The 23725-nt window shown below is 37.1% G+C and overlaps 1 protein-coding gene across 1 annotated transcript in view; it reads left to right on the top strand.

Moving 5' to 3' along the window:
* Window positions 1-6856: 6856 nt before the first annotated feature.
* The window catches only part of SPAG16 (sperm associated antigen 16), a 404854-nt gene continuing 387985 nt past the window's right edge, over window positions 6857-23725 (top strand). Inside the window, 5 exon segments of the mRNA XM_075755745.1 lie at window positions 6857-6912; window positions 10619-10665; window positions 11061-11159; window positions 16380-16507; window positions 22561-22698. Coding sequence (XP_075611860.1) covers window positions 6870-6912; window positions 10619-10665; window positions 11061-11159; window positions 16380-16507; window positions 22561-22698 — 455 coding nt within the window. The 5' untranslated portion in view covers window positions 6857-6869.

Here is a 23725-nt window from a genome sequence, read left to right as displayed (position 1 = left end):
GTCTTAGGGATTTGGCTCTACATCACCAGGAACATAGCTGAAGTATAAAGCCGCATGAATTATGCTAAGAGTTTATATTAAGTTAAGCTTCTAATGTGTGAGCTAGCACTTTTTAAACCAGCTCGGGCATCTTCAAATGCAATGCGGGGTGTCCAACGTTTAGCTTTGTTTAAGAGAAGCTGAATTACTGGTATTTGCTCATTCTGTTCTATACCAAAATGAGCAAATGGCTTGATAGCAAAAGTTATGGCTGTGCTATAAGCAATATGAAGGTAAAAGCAAAGAACTTAAACATAGCATTTGCAGGCTTCAATTTTGTGGCACTTCAATATTTAAACAAAATATTACAAAACCCACAAAGCAAAGCTTTGACATTTAAGTATAGGGTGTCAATATTGTACTGTGGCTTTCATCAGAGATACATGAAAATGAAAGCCACAAAATGCTTCATCCACATAACAAATTGCCATTGGTGTTGGATATAAAAGATTTTTTTAAAAAAAAAAATCATCTTTTATCCAAAATGTTGGATTTTTACAGAATTGTTGCCCAAAAGCCTGTATCTCTGTTATCAAAAACGAAACAAAAAGATGAACATAAAGACTGTGTGGTCTCCATTATATATTAGTATACAGAAACTAGTGTATGCTGCCACCCTCAGCTGAGTTAAGACAGATTAGAGGTGGATGACCTGACTTCTAATTACTTATATCTTCACATTCTGTATGTCAGAAAATGATGCTGCACTAAGAACAAACAAAATAAAGAGGAAGTCTAAATTCCATGCTTGGTCTGGATCAGCGCAACTGGCTTCAAGCAGTTGCCGAGGGCTTGGCTAAATACTCTGGTAGCAAATGTTGCTTTTGGTGACAAATAGCCTGCTGAGTCTTGCCGATCTTGCATCAAATTCTGTGACCTCTCTCAGCCTGATGTTGTTTTTTTCCCATGATTTCCTGGTTGTTTTCTTGGAACAGGAATACATGGTATCTTCTAGGTGTATTTCTGAAAAGATAACGAGTTGAAGAAATACCCAAGGATTGTCAAACCTGCTAGAACTGCAAATGGAAATGGTTGGATTTCAAAGGAGGCTGGTCAGAATAGGGAAAACCCAAGGAAGAAGGAAGGAATGAGTCCACGGAAAGCAGCAAAGGGTGGGCAGAGGTGTTTTGGGGCAGCAAGGGTGAAAAGAAGTAAGTCCTCTGTGCTGAGCTGAGTAAGATAACAGAGGGAGGACTGGGTGCAGGCAGAAAACTTGAAGCACACAACAGTTTTGAATAGCTTATGGTTTTGCTAGATACACTTCTTTATGTATATTTTTCATCTGATTTTGACAGAGAAGATTTGGTCAGGTCTTCATGTGTGCACATACATACTCTCTCTCAAAAAAACCAACCAACCAAAAAACCCCACAAACCCGAACAAATCAAGCAGGAAAGCAGCTAACCTGATTCTGGCGTGTGCTGATGAGTGGGAGACTCAGACCTCCAATGGGAAGGTGCATTACCTGGGTAACAAGTAGTGGATTCTTCGGAAGCATGGCAAAATAAACAAAAGACATAATTTTTGCTAGCTTTTCTGTTGCTTATCCTTTTGTTTGTGTGTCTTCTGACATGATGGCATCTCAGTTCTTGCCTCTATCACTAAGCACAGATTAGGACAATGCTGTGCTTTATTTTCTCTGGCCTTTTGTGTTAAGGATAGTGCCTTTCCTTTTTACAGCTGTCACACAGTTATGACTTTTTTCAGCTAGTAGTAGGAGTGTATTACTGCTTTGTGGTCAAAGTTACCTAAATTTGAAAAGCATATTAACTAAATTTAATTTCAAAGAGGCGAAGAACATACGAAATGAAAAGCCTCTAATTATTGGGAACAGATGATCATTAGTTCCTATAAGCTGCACAAATAACTTCTGTGTTCGTAAAACTGGAGTTTAGAGAGAGCATGGGTCACTTACACTTCTAAAATAAAAAATGACTATGTGCCACCTCTCTTCTCTCTCTTAGCACAATTTATTCTTGTCTGTGATGCAGAAATACTCCCAAATTTAGTACACAGAGAGCCAAAATGTACCATCTGTCCAATGCTCCTGAGAATTTTCAAAAGCAACAACAGCAGAAGACGTGGAGGCTGTAGTTCTTGGAAGCAGTAGCATCAGTGTGGATAGAATAACTCTTTGATTATACATTACAGTGTACACACCGGACTACGGGCATTCCATTTCACGTGTCTGCAGTGGGAAACCTGCACTTCAGTCCGTGCTGTGTGATCACGTTGTAGTGCCTGACTGTTCACTCCCAAAGTTTTCTGTAAGTGCAGTCAAATCCCTTCATACTTCTGTTTGCGCTCCTATGGTCGGGTTTGAGCAGAGCCTTGTCTCCTTCTGTTCTGTGAGAGCTAGGCAAAATTGAAGCTAGACTAAATTTCTAAAATTTATGAAAGAAAACCAGCTTTTGGATTAGGTGATTAAATAGCATGACTAGTATTCCAGCTAATGCTAGCTATGCTTTTAATAAAATGCTTAGGAGAACGAACGTCAGCAGAAGTGCTGATGCATTGAGAAACCGATATTCTTGTTTCCACACAATCTCAACTCAAACCCTCTCTTTAGAGGCGTGGTATATCCTACATCTAATCTATAGAAATATATGGAAACATAGTAGAAGGTTTTACATTGAATGGTCTTCTGCAGAGTAGAGACAAAATATTACTAAGTTTAATAACTTCAGCTTAACTCTGAATGCCAAGCCTCTAGCTTTTTACTATTGCTTTTCCTAGCATTCAAATAAACCCCCTCTTTTTTCCTTCATCTGGATTAGCTTTTTTTGGATTTAAATTATTTGAGAATCATATGAGCACCAGCACAGGAGCGAGGGAAGAGGCGGGAATGTGCAGCAGGAGGTGGAGTAGAAAATGTATTGATTTAAGCTGTCACGGGATCATGTTTATTGAAAATCCTACTCCATTTTTTAAAGCACTCCATTCTGTTATGTGTAAAGCCCAGCAAGGTTACTATGGCCCCTAAGCTTTGCAAATGTGACCTTTATAAATATGAAGACCTGGCATTACAGCTATTACATTGGACTTTACACTGTATTTGGCAACTCTTATGTTTTTAGATAATTTTTTTGTTAAAGTACCATCTTTTTGAGACTGTTTGTACTAATCCCTTTAATTTGCTTCCTTTATCAAAACTACCTTTGGCATACATTGTTACAGCAAAAAAACCCCAGAAGTCCTGCTTCTCTAATTTTAGAAAAGTAAATGCATTTCCATAATTTCTATAGCATGGCTAAAGTCTTGATATTTTTCAAGAATGAACATTCGCATCCTTTGGAAAACTTGTATGGGGCCTCTGTAAAACGTATATATGCTAAATATAAGGATGTATAACTTCCCATTCCCTGTTCCCTGCCTGCAATGCTCTGTGCAGGCAATGTCATCAGTTAAAGAAACTTTCCTAGTAAGATTTTTTTTATTTCAGTCTGCGTTGCAAGTATCCTTGATATGATTCTAAGGATAACTGTTAGCCAAATTCTGCATGTTACTCCGTTGTTGTACAAGCAGCTGCCAGATGGTAAAACGGAGAAAATACATTTAACGTCAGTCACCTAACTGGAAGCCAGATGGCACAGCAGAAGTTGGAACAAGATGTTTGCCAACTCATTCTGGCTTCCAGCTGTGGTCCCATGCTCCACCACGACCATGTGGACAACGGCCTCTTGACTGTCACAGCAATGCTGCCTGCGTAGTGATCCAGGTCACGCTGTGCTCGTTCAAAAAAGCCGAATTGATGACATTTTCTTGTCCTCTGTTCCCAAAAGCTGCACCGAAGAATGCTCAGAAATGGGTGTGTAAAAGTCAGTGAGGCAGATAATTCTTTGCTGGCCGCTTGTCTGTTGTGATGGAGTGCGGGAAGTGGACCTTTTGGATGCCTTCCTGCAGGGGATGGAAAGTCGCTGAAAGTAGCTTGGATGGATGTTCTGGTTTGGTTTTTTAACTGAACTCATCAGAACTGCAGTGAGTTCGCTTGTTGAATTCAGGAGGAGGGGATATTTTGCTCTGAATGAGAGGACAGTCTCGCAGTCCTTCAGTCGGTGCTATAAAGCTGGAGGAGAACCTGGCCCGTAGGGCTTGGGAGCGTGCGAAATGCTTCTGGAGCATTCCAGTTTACCCTGTTTTCATCAATGATCTTTTTCAAGTACTATGTAAGGCATGTGGCTTAGTCTTTGCTGCGTGAGAAGAGTAAGCAGGCTGATGAAACGCTCAAGCTACAGCAGATGTTGCTTTCCTGTCTTCATCATGAGAAGTGATGGGATACAGTAACAACATCAGTTATTTCCATTTGGGAGATGATGATCATTTATAACTTGGGCTGTTATGAGGCCGTAAAGCAGGGTGAATTGGGCCTTTGGAATTCAGCTGAGCAATAACCAAATATAATGTATTTATGGTAGCCGGCTCTCAGCAAGGTAGAAAGAAACAAGTTGGTTTACTACACCTTTTGAAAGAAAATGATCGTGCTATCAGGTCATTTGTCTAGGCACGATGGGATGACATAAATAGTTCAGAAGTTGCCAACCAAGTACTGTTTCCAGACAAAGCTTTAAACCTTTGGAAAAGGACAATCAGTGACCAACTGATTCTTCTTTAAAGGCAAACAAATGAACTCTGTGGGTCCTTTAGGATACTGGCAAATCTCCACATACGGTAGAACCGGTTATCTTCTCATTTCAATCTTTTTTTACAGAAAGTACCATTGCAATGACTGTATCTGACTTTTTCTTGGAAATGTAAGCTGGTGTCCTAGTGTAGAACATAACTTGTATGAAGAACTCTTCCACTGCTAAAATCCTCCAGGAACAGTTTCCATTATACTTGGAAATCAGTTAACTAGTTACTTGTTAAAAATTTGCTCTTTGTTTTTTAGTTGTAACTTATTTTGATTTAATTCTTGACGTGGGTGGGTATGTTTGTATCTTTGCGTAGCCTTTCTTATCTTACCTGGGTGCTTTGATCAAGCTGTTTAACTACTCCTTTAATAAACCAGGAAGACTGAGATCCTTTCGTCCTTCACTATTAATTGTTTTCCAATCTTCATCTCCCCTGAAGTGCTCCTCTGAGCCCTTTTTAAGCTTTCATCAGCCTTCTTTGATTATGGACCCCATACATTTCCATATCTTAGTGAGACAGAGAAGTCTTGTAAAAAATTTGTAGGGAGAAGTTAGGCCTGCAGAGGCAGATAAAACTCTTGACAAGTGGAGGAAGGAGAGGAGGGTACTGCTTGGCACATTGTTCCACTCCGTGTAAGGGCTGAGAGAAATGAGTGGTATTAACTTAGGATATTAATCAGAGGTGCTTGCTTGTATGACACAAGTACAGCTACACATACTCCATGATTTGAGGTGGAATCGGGAACTTCCCGAAGAGATTGAGGCCTTCATTTGAAGCCATCCCAACTACAGTGTGGTGGTTTTTTTTTTAAATCCCACAGTTTTGGAAGTACTGACTCATGGGTGTTGTGCTTAATGATGACACTTCTGCTTATCTTTTTATTTTTTGAGATGCTCTGCTGGAGTCCAGGACTGCTCTTTTGGGTTGGATATGGATGAAAAAATGTTGTTCTGGTTATATCACTTTGCTCTGAAAGGGAAAAAACCTCAACCCTGCAAGACCAAAAGAAAGGTATGTCAGCATTTGCCCTCTATCTCTTGAACCCAGATAACTTCAAGCCCTGATGTCTCAAACTTGACCCAGTGGTGAAGCTGATGACAGAGAATTTATGAAGAAATTCAACAGTTCTTGTTGCTTTAGCAGTGTTGTGACCATTTTGTGCCAAAACACCATTCTTTTATTGCAGTTGGGAGACTTTGGCAAAGCACTCACTGTTTCTCAAGACTGTCTACAATGGGAGAGGAATGGCAATTCTGTGTGACGATCTCAAGAAAGAAAAAAGCTAAAATAATAGTTTCATGGGTAACAGGCTGGATTGCAGGATTGCATCTTGGTTTTTTTTCAGGCTAAAGACTGAATTGAATTATATAACTCCGTTTCACCCACTTCCATCTTCTCTGGTCTTCAGACTGTATTTCAATTGTTAGACTTTTTTTTTAAAGATTGCAAGCAAGACTGGTGCATCTCTTTGCAGACTAGCTATTAGCACTTATTTTTTGATTTTTTTTGAGACTTTGGGCATTTATTTTCAATTACTTTACATGAATTCAAGCACCGACTCCGAATTCCTGCTGCGCGCAAAGCCCATTAACTCAACGGAAATTTAGGACTACAACCTGTAAGCTTATTTTAAAATACAAAAAGGAACAGAAATTTTTCTCTTCACTCCTGCACCTTTACCTCAAACTTTGAAGAGCCGTAACATATGTTCCCTACAAATGTGTAGGATATGGTATGCTTCTTTCCTGAGCTTTTGCCTGGGAAAACTGCTGCTCTTTAAGCCATCGGTCCCAGAGGATTGAGCTCAGGTGCTCCACAAACACCCGTTTTGGCCTCAAAAACGTCCCTTACGGGACTGAAGCAGTTTTCCCTCCCTTCTCCTCCTGTTCCCCCTCCGTTTCAGGAAGCGCCGCGCAGCGCTGGCAGAGCGCGGGAGAAGCTTCGCCTCGATTTAAAGACAGCACCCACGGGGACCTCCGGGAGCAGGAAAGTGAAGCGTAAGGCAAAAATTCAACTAAATTGAACTAAATTAAGCTAAATCACCGCCGGGGGGTGGGGGGGAAAGGACACACACGACTCTTCCCGCCGCCGCCGCGCGCCGCTGCTTCGCCACGCGACGGCGTTGGCGCGCGGGCACTTGTTCTCGTGAGAGGCCGCCCCTGGCAACGGCGGGACGCGGCGGCGGGCGGGCAGCGGCCATGGAGGAGGCGGCGGGCTCTGAGGCGTCCTTCTGCCTGCAGAGTATCCTTCCTCCTCAGCGGCGTTTTCTTCCTCCTCCTCCTTGTCTGAAGCGGGCGGCTGGGGGGGTGTAGGGTGCCCCGGGGTCCCGCCAGTGCCTCGCCTCGGGGTGGGGGCGAGCGGCGCGGGTGGGCCCGTCCCCTCAGCGCTCCTGTTCTCCTCAGGTGGGGACACCCCGGGGCCGCCGCGGCGGCGGGGCGGGCAGGGCCAGGCTTGTGCCCCTGGCTGGGAGCCGGGGCGGGACCGTTCGGGCAGGAGACCCCCGGGTTACCAAGATTTTTCACTGAGTAAGGGGGTTGGGGTGGGGGGAAGCCAAAAAAAACCCCCGCCACCTTGTTGCTGCTTTTTGTGGGTTATTGCCCCTGAACCCTAAAACGGGCTACTATGCGTGTTGGGTCTTTCCCCCTGCTCACTTCAACGTGGTGTTTGTTTTCATTGCTGATGGTAAGAGGCCCTGAGTGACCCTTAGGAAAAACAGGGTAATTTTATCCTCCGCTGCTCATGGGGCAGTCTAAGCAAGAGTTAAAATCCTGAAATGAAAGACTCTTGTCGCCTCTTTCGCGATCAGTAAATGCAGAATATCTACAGAGGAGTGAGGACTTGTTATTAAGACTCACAGTCCCAATGTGCTGCTGTAAATGGTGTTCCTCTAGTTTCCCAATGCCTGTCACACACAGTAATTGGCTAGATAGTTGTGTTTTTGTTTAGATTAGGATACAATAACCTAGACATAATTGTATTTGCTGTGGCTTTTAGAGGAAAAAAAAGTTTGAATTATTTTCACAATTGAGTTGTTGCAAATGATGTTAGGAGTTTATGGCTTTTAAATGTGTAATTTTTGGTCAGATGACCCAAATTCTAGTTTTGTCACTAGGTCAGAATAGCTCAATCTGTTCTGTTTTGTAGGTGTGGGCTGCCAAATCAAGAACTTGCAAGCTTTGTTTTAGAGGCTAAATAATCAGAGGTGAAGTTAGACCTTACTAGTACCTTAGTTTTTTCTGCCTTGCTAGAATTAAGATGTAAGGTAATATAAAAGCAATAAAAAATAGAATATTGTCCTTTTTGAGCTTGTGCCTCAGTTTCTCCTTGAAACTGCACAGCTGTTTTCACAGTATATGATGTGCTTAAAACAGCACTGCATCAGGATGTGGGTTTAAAAAATAATTTACAATGTTTGTTGGGAAAAAACAATAGTTTTAAAAATTAATTCCTCTGATTTATTGTGCTGGCTATGATTTTTGGAAAAGAGGAAAAAAATCAGGATTTTTAAAGTAGTATTTTAGTCTATGCAGAGTGTTTGCAATGACATGCTAGTTTAGATCATAATGGATCACGAGGATGGTCAGGTCAGTAGAAACTCAGGGGGAAAAAAAGTATTTGAAAGTGTTTTACTCACTAGGGGTATATCACAGTGATGCTTCTGTCTGCATTGGAAGATGTGACAAATGCAGAAAGAAATAGTCAAGATGGGGGGAAGGATTGTTTGTAGTCCATACTGAACATGATGTGAAAAATGGGTAGTGTTTTGTTTAAATGTACTTCATTTGAATTAATTTCAAGTTGATAAATGTTGTGCTATAAAGTAACAAAAAGATGCTTAGAGATTCCAGAGAAGTATGCGCGTGTTTAGTTTGTACATACAATTACTACATATATATGGAAATTGTCCCTTGCTTCATACAAAAAATGTTGTACCTGAGTATTCATACTACACAAACGTGACCACATTTAAAGTTTCACTCTTTAAAGAGAGAATGTGTAGTCAGCTAGTTAGTGCTAGGGTATCTTAATCTACCTAAAAAGGGGGCATTTTTAGAATATTACCCTAACCAGTCAGTCAATATCACTGTCTTTATCTTGACTTCCCTGCTGCAAGCATCCCTCTTGCTTTTTATAACAATGAGGGAAACCTTTCTGCTTTGCGTTCATGCCTTCCTGCTGTTCCCTTTTATGTAATCAGCAGTTTAGATGAATTTTCCTCCCTCTGAGTTGAAGAAACAAAGTTGAGGAACTAGGAGGTGTTTTGTTAGGGATGTGGTGAGACACTGATGTGAGGACCAGAAGGTTCCTGTTGTACTGGGGAGCAGGCAGACAGTAGAAAGCTAGCCTGATGTCCGAGTCCCTGATCATTATCTCAAGTCTGTTGGGTCAGCTCTTGAAAGTCATGTCTCAGCAGGAGCTATTTTCATCTCTCTTCTCTTCACTTACCTTGGTGGACCCATGTATGGTCTTAGAGTACCATGCTGAGAAAAGGTGCATTCATTGAACCACACAATTTCTTTGCCTTCCTGTTAAAGTCAGAAGATTTAATCCAGATTTCATCTGGTGCTATAGAGAACAAAGTTAAGCCTGTTAAATCTAATAGTTTGTTGGTTCCTTTCCCCCCGAAAGAAAGCAGAATAAACGTTTTTTGGAGATCAGTTTCTGCATAGTTCAGGTCTTAAACATTCTAGAATCAGGCAGGTTAGAAAATGAAGTTTTTGCAGAGAGCAAAATTTGAGATGCAGTGAGGTGGTGACTTGAATTCAAGCCCTGCGTTCCACATGTGCAGTAATTTGGGAAGCAAATTTGGGGGCACATGTGTTGCAGGCATTTGTTTTCATGTACTAAGCCTAGAGAGGAGATTCTTAAGAAATCCTCTTAAGAAAACTATATACAATTTTTATAGTAAGCATGTAGTGTAATTGGGCAGTTAGAGGTACACAGATGTGCTTTGACTTGATTACTGAAAATTATGCCTTTATTCACTCCAATGATGACTTCTTTATTTCATTTCTTAGTTTAGAAGAGAAAATGATCACGCATCTATGAAACAAATGGTTGTCACTTATATGTTATACAGTGAGACCTGTAGCAAAAGGCCTCTTTTTTAGGAGAATAATTCAGGTTTGGAGAACTTGATGCAAAGCTGGAAAATCATGTTGTGGTTGTTTTTTTCTTTATATAGAAGTTGCAATTTAAATTTGTATGTGAAGTATTGAATTACCAGCTTTTCTTCAGCAGTTAATTTCTGGTTTATTTACATGGGTCATTTGTAAGCAAACTGATTTCCTGGGGAACCTGACACAGAGCATGTTGCTAAAAACATTTTTGTTTTACTTTCATGGGCTGTGGGGCTAGTGAATGAAGAAATGTTTGTTTGGGTTTCATTTTACACCATTTGTTGTTGTTTTTAATGAAAAGTTTGATACTAAAGCATTTGAAGGAACTGTAGATAATTTCCAAATGTTCTTTTACCTTTTGGAACCTCCTTATCTTTTTATTGTAGCTGTGTTGTAATTAAGGCACTTGTATCACCTTCAGTAAATGGTCCTCTAGTATTCAGTGTTTGATCTCAGATGCTTGTGTTTGAACTTAAAAAATGCCATTCTCTGAGAGCATGAAGTTACTTATGCTCAGAAGCATAAAGTCTGTGGAAGTCTCAGTGCAGTAACACCCCTATGAAAACCGATTGGGTGAATGAGAGCAGAATTTAGCTACTGTTTAATTCAGGACAGTGCTTGACTTGTAACTTTGACAGATCTGATGAGGCAAATTTTCATGGTGTTTGAACCTGCTATGAAAACTTCACCTAAAGGCTGAAAGAAGCCTAGAAAGTGTAAAGTCTTGTGTCGTAAAGAACGAGGGCGAAGGTGGTGATAACAGATTTATAGATGGTGGTTTGGAACTCATCAATCATCAGCTGTTTCAGACTTAACAAAAACTGCAGAATTTACCATAACAGATGACTCTAAAGATGATTATCAGTATGAAGAGGTAATTTACTAAATTGATAATCTTCTGATATATGTGGTAGAGCATTCATAGTCAATTCTTTTATTTTACTTCATCAGTCACAAAAACATCCTAGGAGAAATGACACTAATCTTTTATAAAGTGTGATGATGCTAGGCATATCTCTATTTTATAAGAGAAGATTTAGTATAAGTTGATTTATGTTTTACTTTTATTTGAATGTTAAATACTTTTTAAAGATACAGATTTTTCTATTTAGATGTTTCAGTTTATGGTGAATATTTCAGTAATATAAATTCTATTTAAATATGGCAAAATAGTATTTTAACAAGAATGATGTTATTTTCAGTAGCTGTACAGGGAGTGGAAAGATGTATAAAATATGTTGATACCTAACTTAAAGTAATTTCATTTAGGTTCCAGCAGATGATGAATTTAGTCTTCAGGAAGATGATGAGGATCTGTCAAAGGCTCTGCAGACTATTCAAGAGCAGACTGAAGATGCCCGAATTTTAGTAAGAACTTCCTAAACATTCTAAGACTAGTTCAGTTGGCATTAGTGACTTAAAGCTGCACATCGTAACTTATTTTAACTCTGAAATATTTGTGTGGAAGAGATTCTCTTATTTTTTAGAAGTTTCTAGGGGTAAACATGTGCCACAGGGGAAAAAGCAACTTTCATTTCCTGGGTTTCATTTTCCTTTAACTCTTGCTCATTTTATCTTCCACAGACAACCTGATACTGCAAATACATGTAACAGGTTACTTAAAATATGTTAATGTTATTAAAATATATCAGTATTTTAGGGTTTGTTTCTTTAGCCGAGTAGGTTGAACGAGTGTGATCCCTGACACAGGAAAGAAACCGCCCATGCCTAAGACCCATAAACTTGTACTTGAATACTTTGCTAAAAAAGATTATTGACATATTGAAAATAAAGAATGGGTGGTTACACTATGTTAAATCAAAATATTAATGAAATTATCAATCATTTCACACCACTAGTTTTTGATATTTCTTACGTTTACAGTTTGATTTCAAAACAATTGTGTAATAGTTCAGAGTTACACAATGGGATTGTTATATTACATTTTCCAAAATATGATTTACCTGAATTTACTTCCTTCTAACAATCTAATGGAAAAGTGCTTTTCCCTGCTGTGTTTAATATCGCCACTCTCTTATAGCTGCATCAACAAGCTACCATTACAGTCTTTGTTTTGAAAAAGCAAATGATTAATAATGAAAAGATTAAATTATGTGAATGATTCTTAACATCAAAATGGAGGGGAAAATGTGCATTTTGTTCTGCACTAGTGCATATAAACAAATCAGTTCTGTATTTTGGATTAAACTTTGAATGAAAACTGGCAATACCAGAATCTTACGTGTTTTGAAACTGAATATGCCTGAAAATTAAGAGAAAGCTGGCAGAGTTTTTAAGACTGAACATGCTTAATATTAACTAAGTAGTGGAGATTCTTAATGTTCTTTCGGGATAGCCAAAGTTATGTCTATTTTACTGAGTTGACATTCAAATAAAAAGTGAAACAAGGAAGAATATTTTTAATCTATTGATCTTTTGACAGTGCTATAATTAAATAATTTTACCTCTTTGAACTTTGAGTGGTAGGAGACAATATGCTAGTATCTATCCCATTTAATCAAACTGAAGAAAGTGTTACCTTTCCTTAAAACAAAAGAATGTGTGTGCTTAAACTCAGATTATCTTTGATTTTGTACTTATGCTAATAGATATCTGCCTTCTGGCTTCTTGACTCATTATTTGGAGCCTTCATTTTTTTCCATCATTTTGAAACTGAAATAATATTTTCAGTCTTTATGCAGAAAGACATGAATAGAAAACTGTTTGAATACACTTGCTAGTTCCTTGACAGCTTTCATAATGATTCACTATATATTTTTGTGAGGCTCAGACTAGATTGTTTGATGTTAATTCACTGGAAAAGCCAAGTGCTGCAGTGACTGCTTTTGGTGACCGAGTTAGAAGCACTGTTTCCTGAGACTTAATATTGAATCAATATCCAAACACTGAGCTAAGAAGCACAGTAGAAGGCTGCCTTCACGTGATAAGTAACTGACACACTGTTTCAATTATTAGCTTCTAATCTTGGCTAAAATAGGTTAAATTAGGTAACAACCATATCCTGGAATAGCTACTCTGTGATAAACAGTTTTAAGTGATTGTGTATATTTACTGTTCATAGTAACTCGTATACCTAATCCTGTATTAAAGATTGCATTTCAATAGTAGATGCAAATCTTTTTGTTAAAGAAATTATATAGAGAAGGCACAGATCAAGACAGCAACCAAAAATATTTACGTGATTTGCCAAATGCAGATACTATGAATATCTGCAGTTTCTAAATTGAGTAACTACAGTTTCTCTTACGATCTGCTTAAAAGGTCAAGTATAACCAGGAAAATGTAAGAAAAATGCTTATTTTCAAACTTCCTTCCAAATTAATTAGCACTAATTACCAAATGAAGAAGAGCAAACATAAGCAAATGAGAGATGGTGCTATTCACCCCTAAAAAAAATAAAATAAATAAATTGGTGTGTAGGAATTAAAGCTATGTTTATACAGGGGATATACAGAAGCATGTTTTCTTTCCTTCTGGATCTCTGCGTGTGTGTAGTGAAACTACTGATCTTTAAGGAGTTCGAGGCTCCCTCAACAGTTACAGTTGATGTTTTTGTTTGGATCCCACCAGCACGATGGAGCTCTAATCTCTAAATACCATTTCTCCCTTGTCCGGAGGTGAAATGGCATCTGATTCAAAATATAGCTGTGCTGGGCAACACGTGCTTTGGATAGAAGCGATTCTGCCTAATGTTCCTGTTCTGGTCATCATTTGTCCTTTTCAGTCACAACTCATGATTTTTTTTTCTGTTGTCCTTGTTTTGAGACATTGTAAAGTCATAGAAATTATTTTTAGACACAAGTAACAGAATATTTAGCATATGAAAGAAAATCTTCAGCTGACAGGGACCCTAGGAAAAGGATACATAATTTTGGGGAAACCACAGACACAAAAGAAAGCTGGCTGAAAGACTTTCTTCAGTAGTTACAGGTTCTTTATTAAAGATTCCAGGATCTTTATTTTCATAATATTCCAAATGATACTCTGAACTCACATTGCCCTTCATTAATCTTATATTTTTATGTAGGCTTAATTTATAATTTGTTTGATCATGTTAAAAATCTTTGAATTCTCTTTTTTAGTTTAGTAAGTTTTGCAAGAACATCTCACTTTATTTTCCAGATAAATTATTAGTTTATTTGGTGTTAATCTTTCTTCACTGGACAGAATTTTTCACAAGTATTGTGGAAGTCTTTAAGGTTAAGCTCTTAGCAATTATTTTATTTTACTGGACATATTTGCAATCCTTACACTCAAAACATTTTAAAGATTTTAATTAAAAATAAATATTTAACCAAGAAATATATAACAAATATTCAGCAAAGCAAATATTTACTTTTTTTTATTTAATGGTCAGAATCCTTTAAGATGTTTTTTGTCTATATAGTTTCTATAGACTGTCTCTTTGCACCGCATCAATGAATAGATTGTATTTTCCTCATTTCTAAATAGGTAAATATGTACAAAAAATTACTGTTATGCTGTTCTATGGGTAGTTTTCCAAGGTTAAGGTTGATTTCAAGCCTAGTATCACTCTCAGTCTGCAGAAGAGCTAGGAATTTAATTCTGGTTTCCTGAGGCCCTGTTCCAATACTGTGTCTTGTTAGACTGCATTTGTTTTTCCCGAAGTTGTTCCCTGCTTGGGCTTTGGTTCCTGAAATGACTCTCAGTGCTAGTATCTAGCTAATAAATTCTCTTTTGCACTGATGAAACAAATTCCTATCGTATTTCCATTTATTAAGGGAATCAAGCTGTGTCATTTCTTCTGAAGACTGCCTTTCTAGATGTGTTTGGGAAACTACAACAATATTAGACATTGGCCTCATTTAGAATAAAGAAAGAAAAGAAGCAAGAAAAGGGATGCAGTGGCATGTCTGCAGTTGTACTCTTAGGTCTAGTTTCTAATTGTGGTAACATAAGAACCAATCTGATGTACTGTAGATCTAGTGATAAAATATGCTAAATATTACATTGCACTTGGCATATTGTATTATTCATAATACAGCGTTACGTGGCCTTGATCATACATGTACAATTCTTTCTGTTTATATTACGTAGGCTGCTTGGATTAAACTTATCATTTTCTCTATTATACAAAATGACTATGAGATTTTTCCAGTGTAGGGAATGCTGCATGTTTTTATTTTATCAAGAGAAATGCTTTTATATCCAGGTAATTTATGCAGTCATGTTGATAGAGCTCCCACCAAGGACATAAGCCATAAATGGATGGAGTTATCAAAAATCCCTGGCCTACAGATTCTTCTTTAAATGGATGGAGGAAATAATTTGCAGTCACAGCCTTTAGCATGTCTTGATGAATATCTCACTGGAATTTTTTTCAGTTTTGCTAGTACTGAAATGAAGAAAAGAAGGTAGGCAGGTATGGAAGCTGTTTCTGCTTCTCTATAGTTGTATTTTTTTAATAATATGTAGCTCATATTATCATAGAATCTGAGTTTCTTTCAAGAGCACACTAAGTGACAGTCGTCAAGCCCAGGTTTGTTCTGTCATCCTCTCACCAGGAGGACAGGCATGTGTAGTATCTTGTCTTAGTAGCCTGCATTGTTGAGCAGCTCCATTGTAGCATTGTGCCCTGTGTGGAGTTCCCAAATGCTGAAAGCTTCGCATTTAGGTGTGTCAAGTTGCTGTAATCGCTTTGAAGTCTGAGTGAATTAAGGCCATCTCTTTGGCTACCAAAATACTTTTTTTATATCCCCTTGCATCTTGAAATCTCTCTAGGAGAGCTCAATATCAAGCTATGCACTGAGTGGGCTGAATGAGGTTAGGTAGAGGTAAGACATTTGTATTGCAGCAAAAAGCTGTTAAAGGAATTTTTTTTCCTCCACAGTAGGATTGCTCTGATTTGTTTTGATTCTGCTGTTTGCAACTGTGCTTGACCCATGAGCTGATCTTATCTGAATAGCTGTCTATCTTGATGGCACTGGAGGAGCTGCGTATGAAGCCTCGGTGCACCATCTGTGTTCTGCTAACACTTGTAGCAACGTTGTCTGGCAGCTTCATTCAGTGTGTGCATGTGGATGTTTGAGAAGAAAAGGCAGAATTGATCTTTGAGACGTCCTAAGAGATCTAATGATGGAGATGCAGTTCTTTCAGTCTCTCCGTTGCATGCATCATTACAGAAAGAATATAAACCATTTTACGATCACCTTGGACTTCTGCATTTTTCATTAGGTGAAGTACTGATTTTTCTCATCAGTAGTTTTGAAGGTTGCTGAAGAGTGCAGGAGTGTGAGATCTAACACTTTTTGTTTCTGGTCGATGACAGAATATCACCTATCAGTTTAAATAGTTTCAAGTCCATATCAGATTATGTCAGGTTCAGAATACTTGCTTAAATCAGGTGATTTTTTGAGTTATTTATCTATAACCTTTCACAGACCTTGACACTAGAAGGATCGGTGGTTATAGATCTGATCAATAAAGACAAGAGAAACATTTAGCTGTACTCCAGTAGATCTGTGACTTTAGATGGCTTCAGAAATAAAGTATGGTAATTACATTTCTCTTGTAGGTTTAATAAAATTTATCAAATTTTAATTTCAGGCTTTGCAATCAGTTCTGTCTTCTGAGAAATCAGTGTCTGAAATACCTGAAGCGATGGATGACTTCTTTTGCAATTTCCTGGTCAGATTGGGAATGTCCAGAACCCTTGACTGCTTCCAAACTGAATGGTAAAACATTTCAAGTGACCATGTTACTTTGAGAATTAGGAAGTAGATGCTCAGGATTCAAATATTTCCAGTATTGCAGGATATATTTCCAGAAAACTTCTGAGTACAAGTCATTCTTAAATAGTACAAATAAAACATGTAGTGTTTTACCAGATAAAAATATTCATGCTGAAAATGAGGATGCAAACTATCGTTTTAAGGACAGACTTTCAAGAAAGCGAACTCCAGCAATCTCCTAAACAGGTACCTTTGAAGGACTGTTTGTATTTCACCTAACTCTAGATATTTACAAGCCTGAAGTGGTCACCAGAGGCCTCTCTTGTGACCAGTGAAGAGAAATGCTCATTTTCAGGATGTAACTCATCTGAGTTAAGCCATCACCTTTGAGATGAAATTAATTTAGATCTTATTCAAGTATATTCGGCTTTCCACTGACTACCAATGAAAAGTAGAAACCAGCTGCAGTGCAGAAGTTTTGCACTGGACTCATTTGATCCAATGCAATGACGAGCATTTCATTTCAGCAGTGGTGAGAAATAATGTGGTTTTGTTATTTTCTTGCTTTCCAGAACCTGAATGCCCACTTAAAACCTGAATATTTTGTAGTATTCTATAGTATTTGCACCTTAATTGTTTGGGTGGGGTTGGACATTCATCATAGCTACCTTCTATTTTAAGGAGAATAATAAAAATTTTTGATACTTGGTAATTTTTGGTACATCAGTCAAAAGAATATAGTTGGTTTGTTTTTTTCTTTCTAAAAATTAGTTCGTGTAGTAATCAGAAGAGTAAACTCTTGAGCTGTTGCTATCTTCTTCTTCCCAGCTTTTATAGATTGCAGGGATTTTGTCCATACTTTGTGCAGAAGTTTAAACATGCAGCTTTGTCTAAATACTGTGCCAGAAATGCTGCAAAGCTTGAGAGGAGAGCTGAATTATTTTGGATCAAAACACAACACTAGTCATAAAGTTCTGTTGAAATACTTTGAGTTAAAAGCTTGCTTTGAATCTGCAAGTTACATTAGAAAGATTGAGAAGTGGAAACACCTGTCTTTGAATTGTCTTGTAGTCAGTCTTTAAACATGACATGTCCAGATATTTTTTTAATAAGGTCTTTTGAAAATGTTTCATTTAAAAATTAGTAAATTTGAAAAGTTAGAAATGTCTTTATTTTTTCCTACATAAGCCTTGAAGCTTTTAGATTTTTTCTTAGAAATATTCTGTAATGGGGAAATCATTGCTGTCGTTTGCAAGGCTGCAGTCTTGTTAGTGCGGAGCTCGCCAATCAGGCGTTGCCTTTGGAATTAACAATGATCTGCTTTTTGATAGCACAACAATGTGACTTTAGTGCTCCTTCTCTAAGGAATCGTTTTAGTTAGGTATTCTTCTTCAAGAAAAGAACTGATATGAATAGAATTAAGTTTGAAGTTTAACAGTTTTTATGCTAAAAGATAATTAATACTACACAGATATAAATAGTGACCTTTTTATGAAACTGCTGCTTTCTTTGAAGCACTTAGATTTTGTATTTATATCAATGGCTAAATTCAAATTGCTTTTTAACAGAGCAAGTACAGATCTTAGCAGGCCCTATCTTGTAAATTCTTAGCTATACATATATTTTTTTTCCTCTATAAGTAATATTTTTAATTTCAGTAGCATTACAAATGAGCTCAGCATGTTAGGATCTAATCTTACTGTATTGAGACTTTTTCTGCATTAATACCTCATTTCAAAATGTTTTATGTTGGTTTGAAATAGATAATTTACAATATTAATGACAGTGAGAGCAGATTAGTGTACTCAGGTTCCTCATTATGTATTGGGATGACACTCTTGCTCTCATGCTGTTGTGATCAAGTACTAATGGAATTTAAAATGAGAAATTAATTAATGTAGAGAAAATTTATCAAAAAGCTTGCTTTGAAATAATTGTCTGTCTGAGATCTAAAGGTCACTTAAATTGGACCAAATTATTTGTTTATTTCAGAGTTTGAGAAAACATTCTGTTATTCTATCCAACTGTATAAAATATGATTTGGTTATGTTTTATTTTAAGCCAAACCCACTCTTTTTCTATGATGTAATGAATAATTTTATCAAACTTGTAGTGAGTTTCTTTACTTAGGTTTTTTTTTGTGTATATGCTTTTTCCTTCCAGTTATACTTTAAGGAACTTAAAATTAGACTTAAATTATTTTTCAGACATCTAATTTACCATTAAATTTTCTATTCCTTTGATATGCAAGACGTTATAGTGCTTTTGTTGCTTATTAAAGATACTGGATTGACAGCTTTGGAGTATGAAGTGCTAGGGTTGATCAACTGTAACTTCATGCATCTGCCAGTCTATACCTCTGAATCCTAAAGAGGTCAGTGCTGCTGGCAGCATGTTGCCAGTCTGATGAGCAGATGAATTGTTCGCTCTTCACACGTATGCACAGAGCTCTCATGGATTAGTTAGTACGCTCATTGAACTGGTAGTCTCCAAGTGTTCCTAGAGATGTGGCAGTGTTTCAGCTTGTGAGTAAAGAGAGCGCTGCGGACTAATTATGGAAACATGATTTGAAAATTCTTTTGTTTGTGGTTAAAATTATGAATAATCTTACGTGACCAAGCGAGGTTAAAAGGTATGTCTTTATGCCTTGCGAAGGCTGCCTGGGTTGTGTATAATGGAGCCCGTGCAACAAAGCTACTGTGTCTTCTCTGAGTGCAAAGGTAGGCTCATTACAAAAAAATTCCTTTTTGCAGAATGAAGAAAATGGATATAGGTTGTGATCCTCCATGTCACAACTCCCTGAAGACAGTGGAATCAATCTGCTTATTTCAGGCAGACCTAAGTTTCCTCTGCTCTGTGTCTTCTTTGGCCTGGAAATCATATGGTCACATTAATGTATGTTGTGCTCTGAGCTCATAAATCCTGAGAGAAATGAGGGTTATCAGTTTCCAGGACAGCATCACGCTAAATTCAGTTTTTGGGTTAGAACTGGCTCAGAACACAAGTGAAATAACATAAAGTTTAATTTGCAAAAAGCCACATGGACATATCTACTTTCTTGCCTACATAACAAGCATAACATAATAATATAAATTTTCTACTTATATGCTATAATAGACTGGAAGCACACACTAGGGCGACAAGGTGTTTTATTTTCCTGTGCTTGTTTCTTTCGTAGCCTTCTGTTGAAACTGTGTAAGAAGTTATCAGTTGGAATGATAATTTTCAGTAAGAAGTTCTTGTAAAAGCTAAAACTTGAAATTTTAGTCCCTGAATGCATCTCTAGATGTTACCCCTTGGTAAAGGATTATCATGAGCTCCATATCCGTTAGTTTATTACAGGGCATCTCTGCAACTTGGTTCCTTTAGAACTCTTAGAAACTTGAATTCAATATAATGTGTATAGTAATAATATATTATTTTGGGTTGGACTAGATGATCTCCATAGGTCCCTTCCAACCCCTACCATTCTGTGATTCCGTGATTTTTTTAATCAGTCTGCACCAGGATTTGTTCATAAAATCATAGTTAACCATCTGTTCCTTTGGTATCCAGATTCTTAGTTAATTTTAAATAGTGATTCAAGAATAACAAATCAGTTGTTCTGGAAAGCTTAGAAAAACACCTGTGTGTGCATGGAACTAATTTAATTTGCATCACAGTTCCCTTCTGTAATGGAAAGAAGTGAGAGCAATAGCTATTTGGCAGTCGGCTACGTATGTAGGAGTTCTATAAGTTTTACAGGACTAGGTTGATGGAAGATAATGAGATTTCACAATGCAATTTTGTTGTGTGGTTTGCCATTCCATTTCTGCTACATGCACAAAAGCCTTCATTTTTAGTAGTTTTCTTAGACGAGGGCATAGTGAATTTATTGGTATTAATTGTATTTCATTAAAGTTGTCTTTCAGAGCTCTTAGCTCTGCTGGAGGCTAAGTTCATCAATTATCCATGTCTGATGTGTCTTCGTGCAGAAATTTGATGATTTTCATGAGGTGCACTGAGGGCATTTAGTGGAGAAATTTTTCTGGCAAATAAAGGAGTATGCGTGGAGTTGTGATCATTTCCAATGAGAAGTGCCCTTATTTACAATATGTCTAATAGGAACTGTACTTGCTCATCAGTGAATGTTTGAGGGATTAAAAAAAAAAAGACTAAGCTTCTTTCTTAGTATTAAAGCCTGTTGCTACTGTAATTTGCTTAAGAACATGAAGGTATGATAGAATTAATTTTGCTTTGGACATGTCCAGTTTAACTTTCCAAAAACCCTTTCATCTAGTGGTGGTGCATGTGAGTGACAGCTTAATTCATAGGGATGAGCATTCCTAGATGTAACCACAGAATGCAGATAAGTAGCTGACTGTAGGAAGTCACTTGGACATAAGAGTTTCTAACACTCCACCTAATTTTTTTGGGGTGAGGATGTTAAGTAAAAGTTGTGTGTCAAGTAAGAATCCCTTATTCTACAAACACTTTACTGCAATATGTTTTATTGATCTACGAATGCTATGCTTACTGTCTTCAAGTTTCAAATCTGCTGCATGTGTCCAGGTACAGGAGATACAAAAGATACTAAATGCTACCTCTAACTGTTCTTTTCATACTTCCTTATTACTTGGGGGGGGGGGGGTGGAGGGGGAAGAAAATGCACAGATTCAATGTATTTTCACCTGAAAAGGCAAATAATGTTTGTATTAATCCTTCTGGTGAGTTCCCACCCAGAGCATCTTCCAGCTGCAGTCAAGATGAGCAGGGAAGAAGATTGTGGGGCTGTAGTCTTAATCTGATAAATTATTTATAGCTCTATTGAACCTATGCTGAGCTGATATCATGGTTACAGTAGTGCACAATGTCTTTGTCTTCAGTGGGTCTATAAAAGTTTGTACCAACTGAAGGTCTTGCTCTTCTGTCTTCCAGGACAAAGTAGACAAAGAAATAGATATTTTGTACATATGTTTACTGAATTCTGGAATCACCTCTGCAATGCTTGCTTGCACAGAAGCATCTTATGCTTCTATACGTAGACTTGAATTTTGATGTCTTTTGAAATAACTTGAAAAATACTGATAGCTTATAATCATTACTTGAACAAGCATGATTCTGCAGAAGCGTTTATTTTGTGTGGTAAATGTCACTTTTTTTTTCTGAATCCTTTTTAATTTTACTGTTCTCTTTGTCTGTATAGAAGATACTTAAGTATTTTAAATTGCTCTGTATTTAAATGCCTTTAAATTAAGCCTAAAATGAGTAGTGTCAATGCCTATGTCCTTTTTACTGCCTGTTAGAGTATTCTTAGCTTTCATTGACAACCTACCAAAAAATGGATAATCCTAAAATATATGAGCCTGAGAAGCCTTTGTTGCCAGGGGCTCTTGAGATTCCTAGGTTGCTACACAGCATTACATGCTGCTCCAGATTCCTTTTGACTTCTCAAAATGCAAGTTAGTCTGTATGCTTATTTAACCAAAGCAGCCTTCAGACTTCTACATCGTGGAATCATATTTTCTCAGGGGCTGGTAAAATAGGTAAATATAATTAAATAAGGAGAGGGCAACATAAGTAAACAGGAAGGAATGAAGAAATTTCCCTAGGTGAGGTCTGTATTCCATGTTGAAGATAGCTCATAGATTTATTCATCCAGGTTATTCACAGCTTTGTTATCTTGTTTGGGCCCTCAAAAAAAAAAAAAAAAAAGAGCTTGCATATATTTGAGCATATGAGATAAAAAAGACTCTGAGTATATATAAATGTAATTTGAACAGGAACATTTTTTCTGTTTTTTTAAGCTATTTGGAAGACAGGAAGGAAAAAACAATTGTTTAAATTGAAGTACTATGTTATACAGGACATGTCTTTTGACTATTATGAACAATAATGCATTTTAGAATGAAAAGCAGTAAAGTAGAACACAGCATGGTATCAACAGTACTGTCGATAACTGTTAATGCAATCATAAATATCGTTGTGATTCTAGTTTAGGTAAATGCTAGCATGAGAAGGAAGAAATGAAGTGAGAAAAAGGAAACATGGAATAAAATATCTCTGTTTTCTACTAGGTATGAACTGATAGAGAGAGGTGTGTTCACAGCCAAAGATGTTGGATTGGTTCCAACTGTGTATACCCGCAACCAGCAACTTGAGGCTGAGAATATGCGTTTGAAGAAAGATTTGGAAGACTATAAACTTGCTGCAAAGTATGTTATTTGGTCTTAATGAAACTTTGATATACAGTAGTAAATGGCTAGATAAAGTAAAACCAACTACTTAATGGAAACAGTAAGTTCCTGTTTGTTATGCTGGCTGTGCATATTTTTACTTCTAGGTGACACTTGTAATTAAAGTTCAATTTTCTCTGAGCTCTATTAGAAACCTAAATCTTAATTTCTTTTATTTGTTTTTAGTGGGCTATAGAAAATAATTTTCAATATTCAGTAATCACAACAAATTACCTCAAAGAATCATGAGAGTATAATATGCAGAACTAGAAAATAAATGGTTATGTGCATTTTGTATTAAAATACAGCACTATAAATTACAGCTACCAAACATCAACAGAGCAAAAAAAATCACCATACATTTATTTTTCATTTTTTCAATTGCAAAAAATCTATCACTTTGGCTGTAGTTGTAAATGGTACATCAGGGTAGATTACCATCATTGATTATACTTGTGTGTACATCATAGTAGTTGATTTTGCAAGTCAGTTGTACTTCAGTCATAAGAGAATTAAAATATTTAACTTATAGAATGGAGAGATGCAATAATGAACTACATGTAACATAGCCTTTTCTGAAGGATGGTATGTCTGTGCATGTATGTATTCACTGAGAATTTACTCTGAGACCTAATAATGCACTCACTTCCACTTTGCCAGTACATAGTTTTAACTTTTTTTACAGCTCCATATTTTAGCTCTATTTCTTTGATTTTTCCTCAGGATTGCTCAAGTGACTAATTTTCATTTAAATTGTTCCTTTATATGAAAAATAGCTAATTGGATCTTAAGTAACCATCACTGCTGATAATAATAAAATTATTTTCTGATGATAATGATTTATTACATTTTAAATTAATAAATTAATTGGCCATAGGCTAATAGTTAAGTAAACAGCTTAGTCAAATACTGTGTAGTCTAAATATACTGTTGCACTGGGAGATGGGCCATATAGAAATAATTCATTTATTTTAGTCTGCAGCTTCTTTAGATAATGGATAGTTAG

This window comes from Balearica regulorum, chromosome 6 (genome assembly GCF_011004875.1).
Source record: "Balearica regulorum gibbericeps isolate bBalReg1 chromosome 6, bBalReg1.pri, whole genome shotgun sequence".
Lineage (NCBI taxonomy): Eukaryota > Metazoa > Chordata > Aves > Gruiformes > Gruidae > Balearica > Balearica regulorum.
The sequence above is the reverse complement of the archived record's forward strand: the minus strand, read 5'-3'. Positions and strand labels throughout refer to the sequence as shown.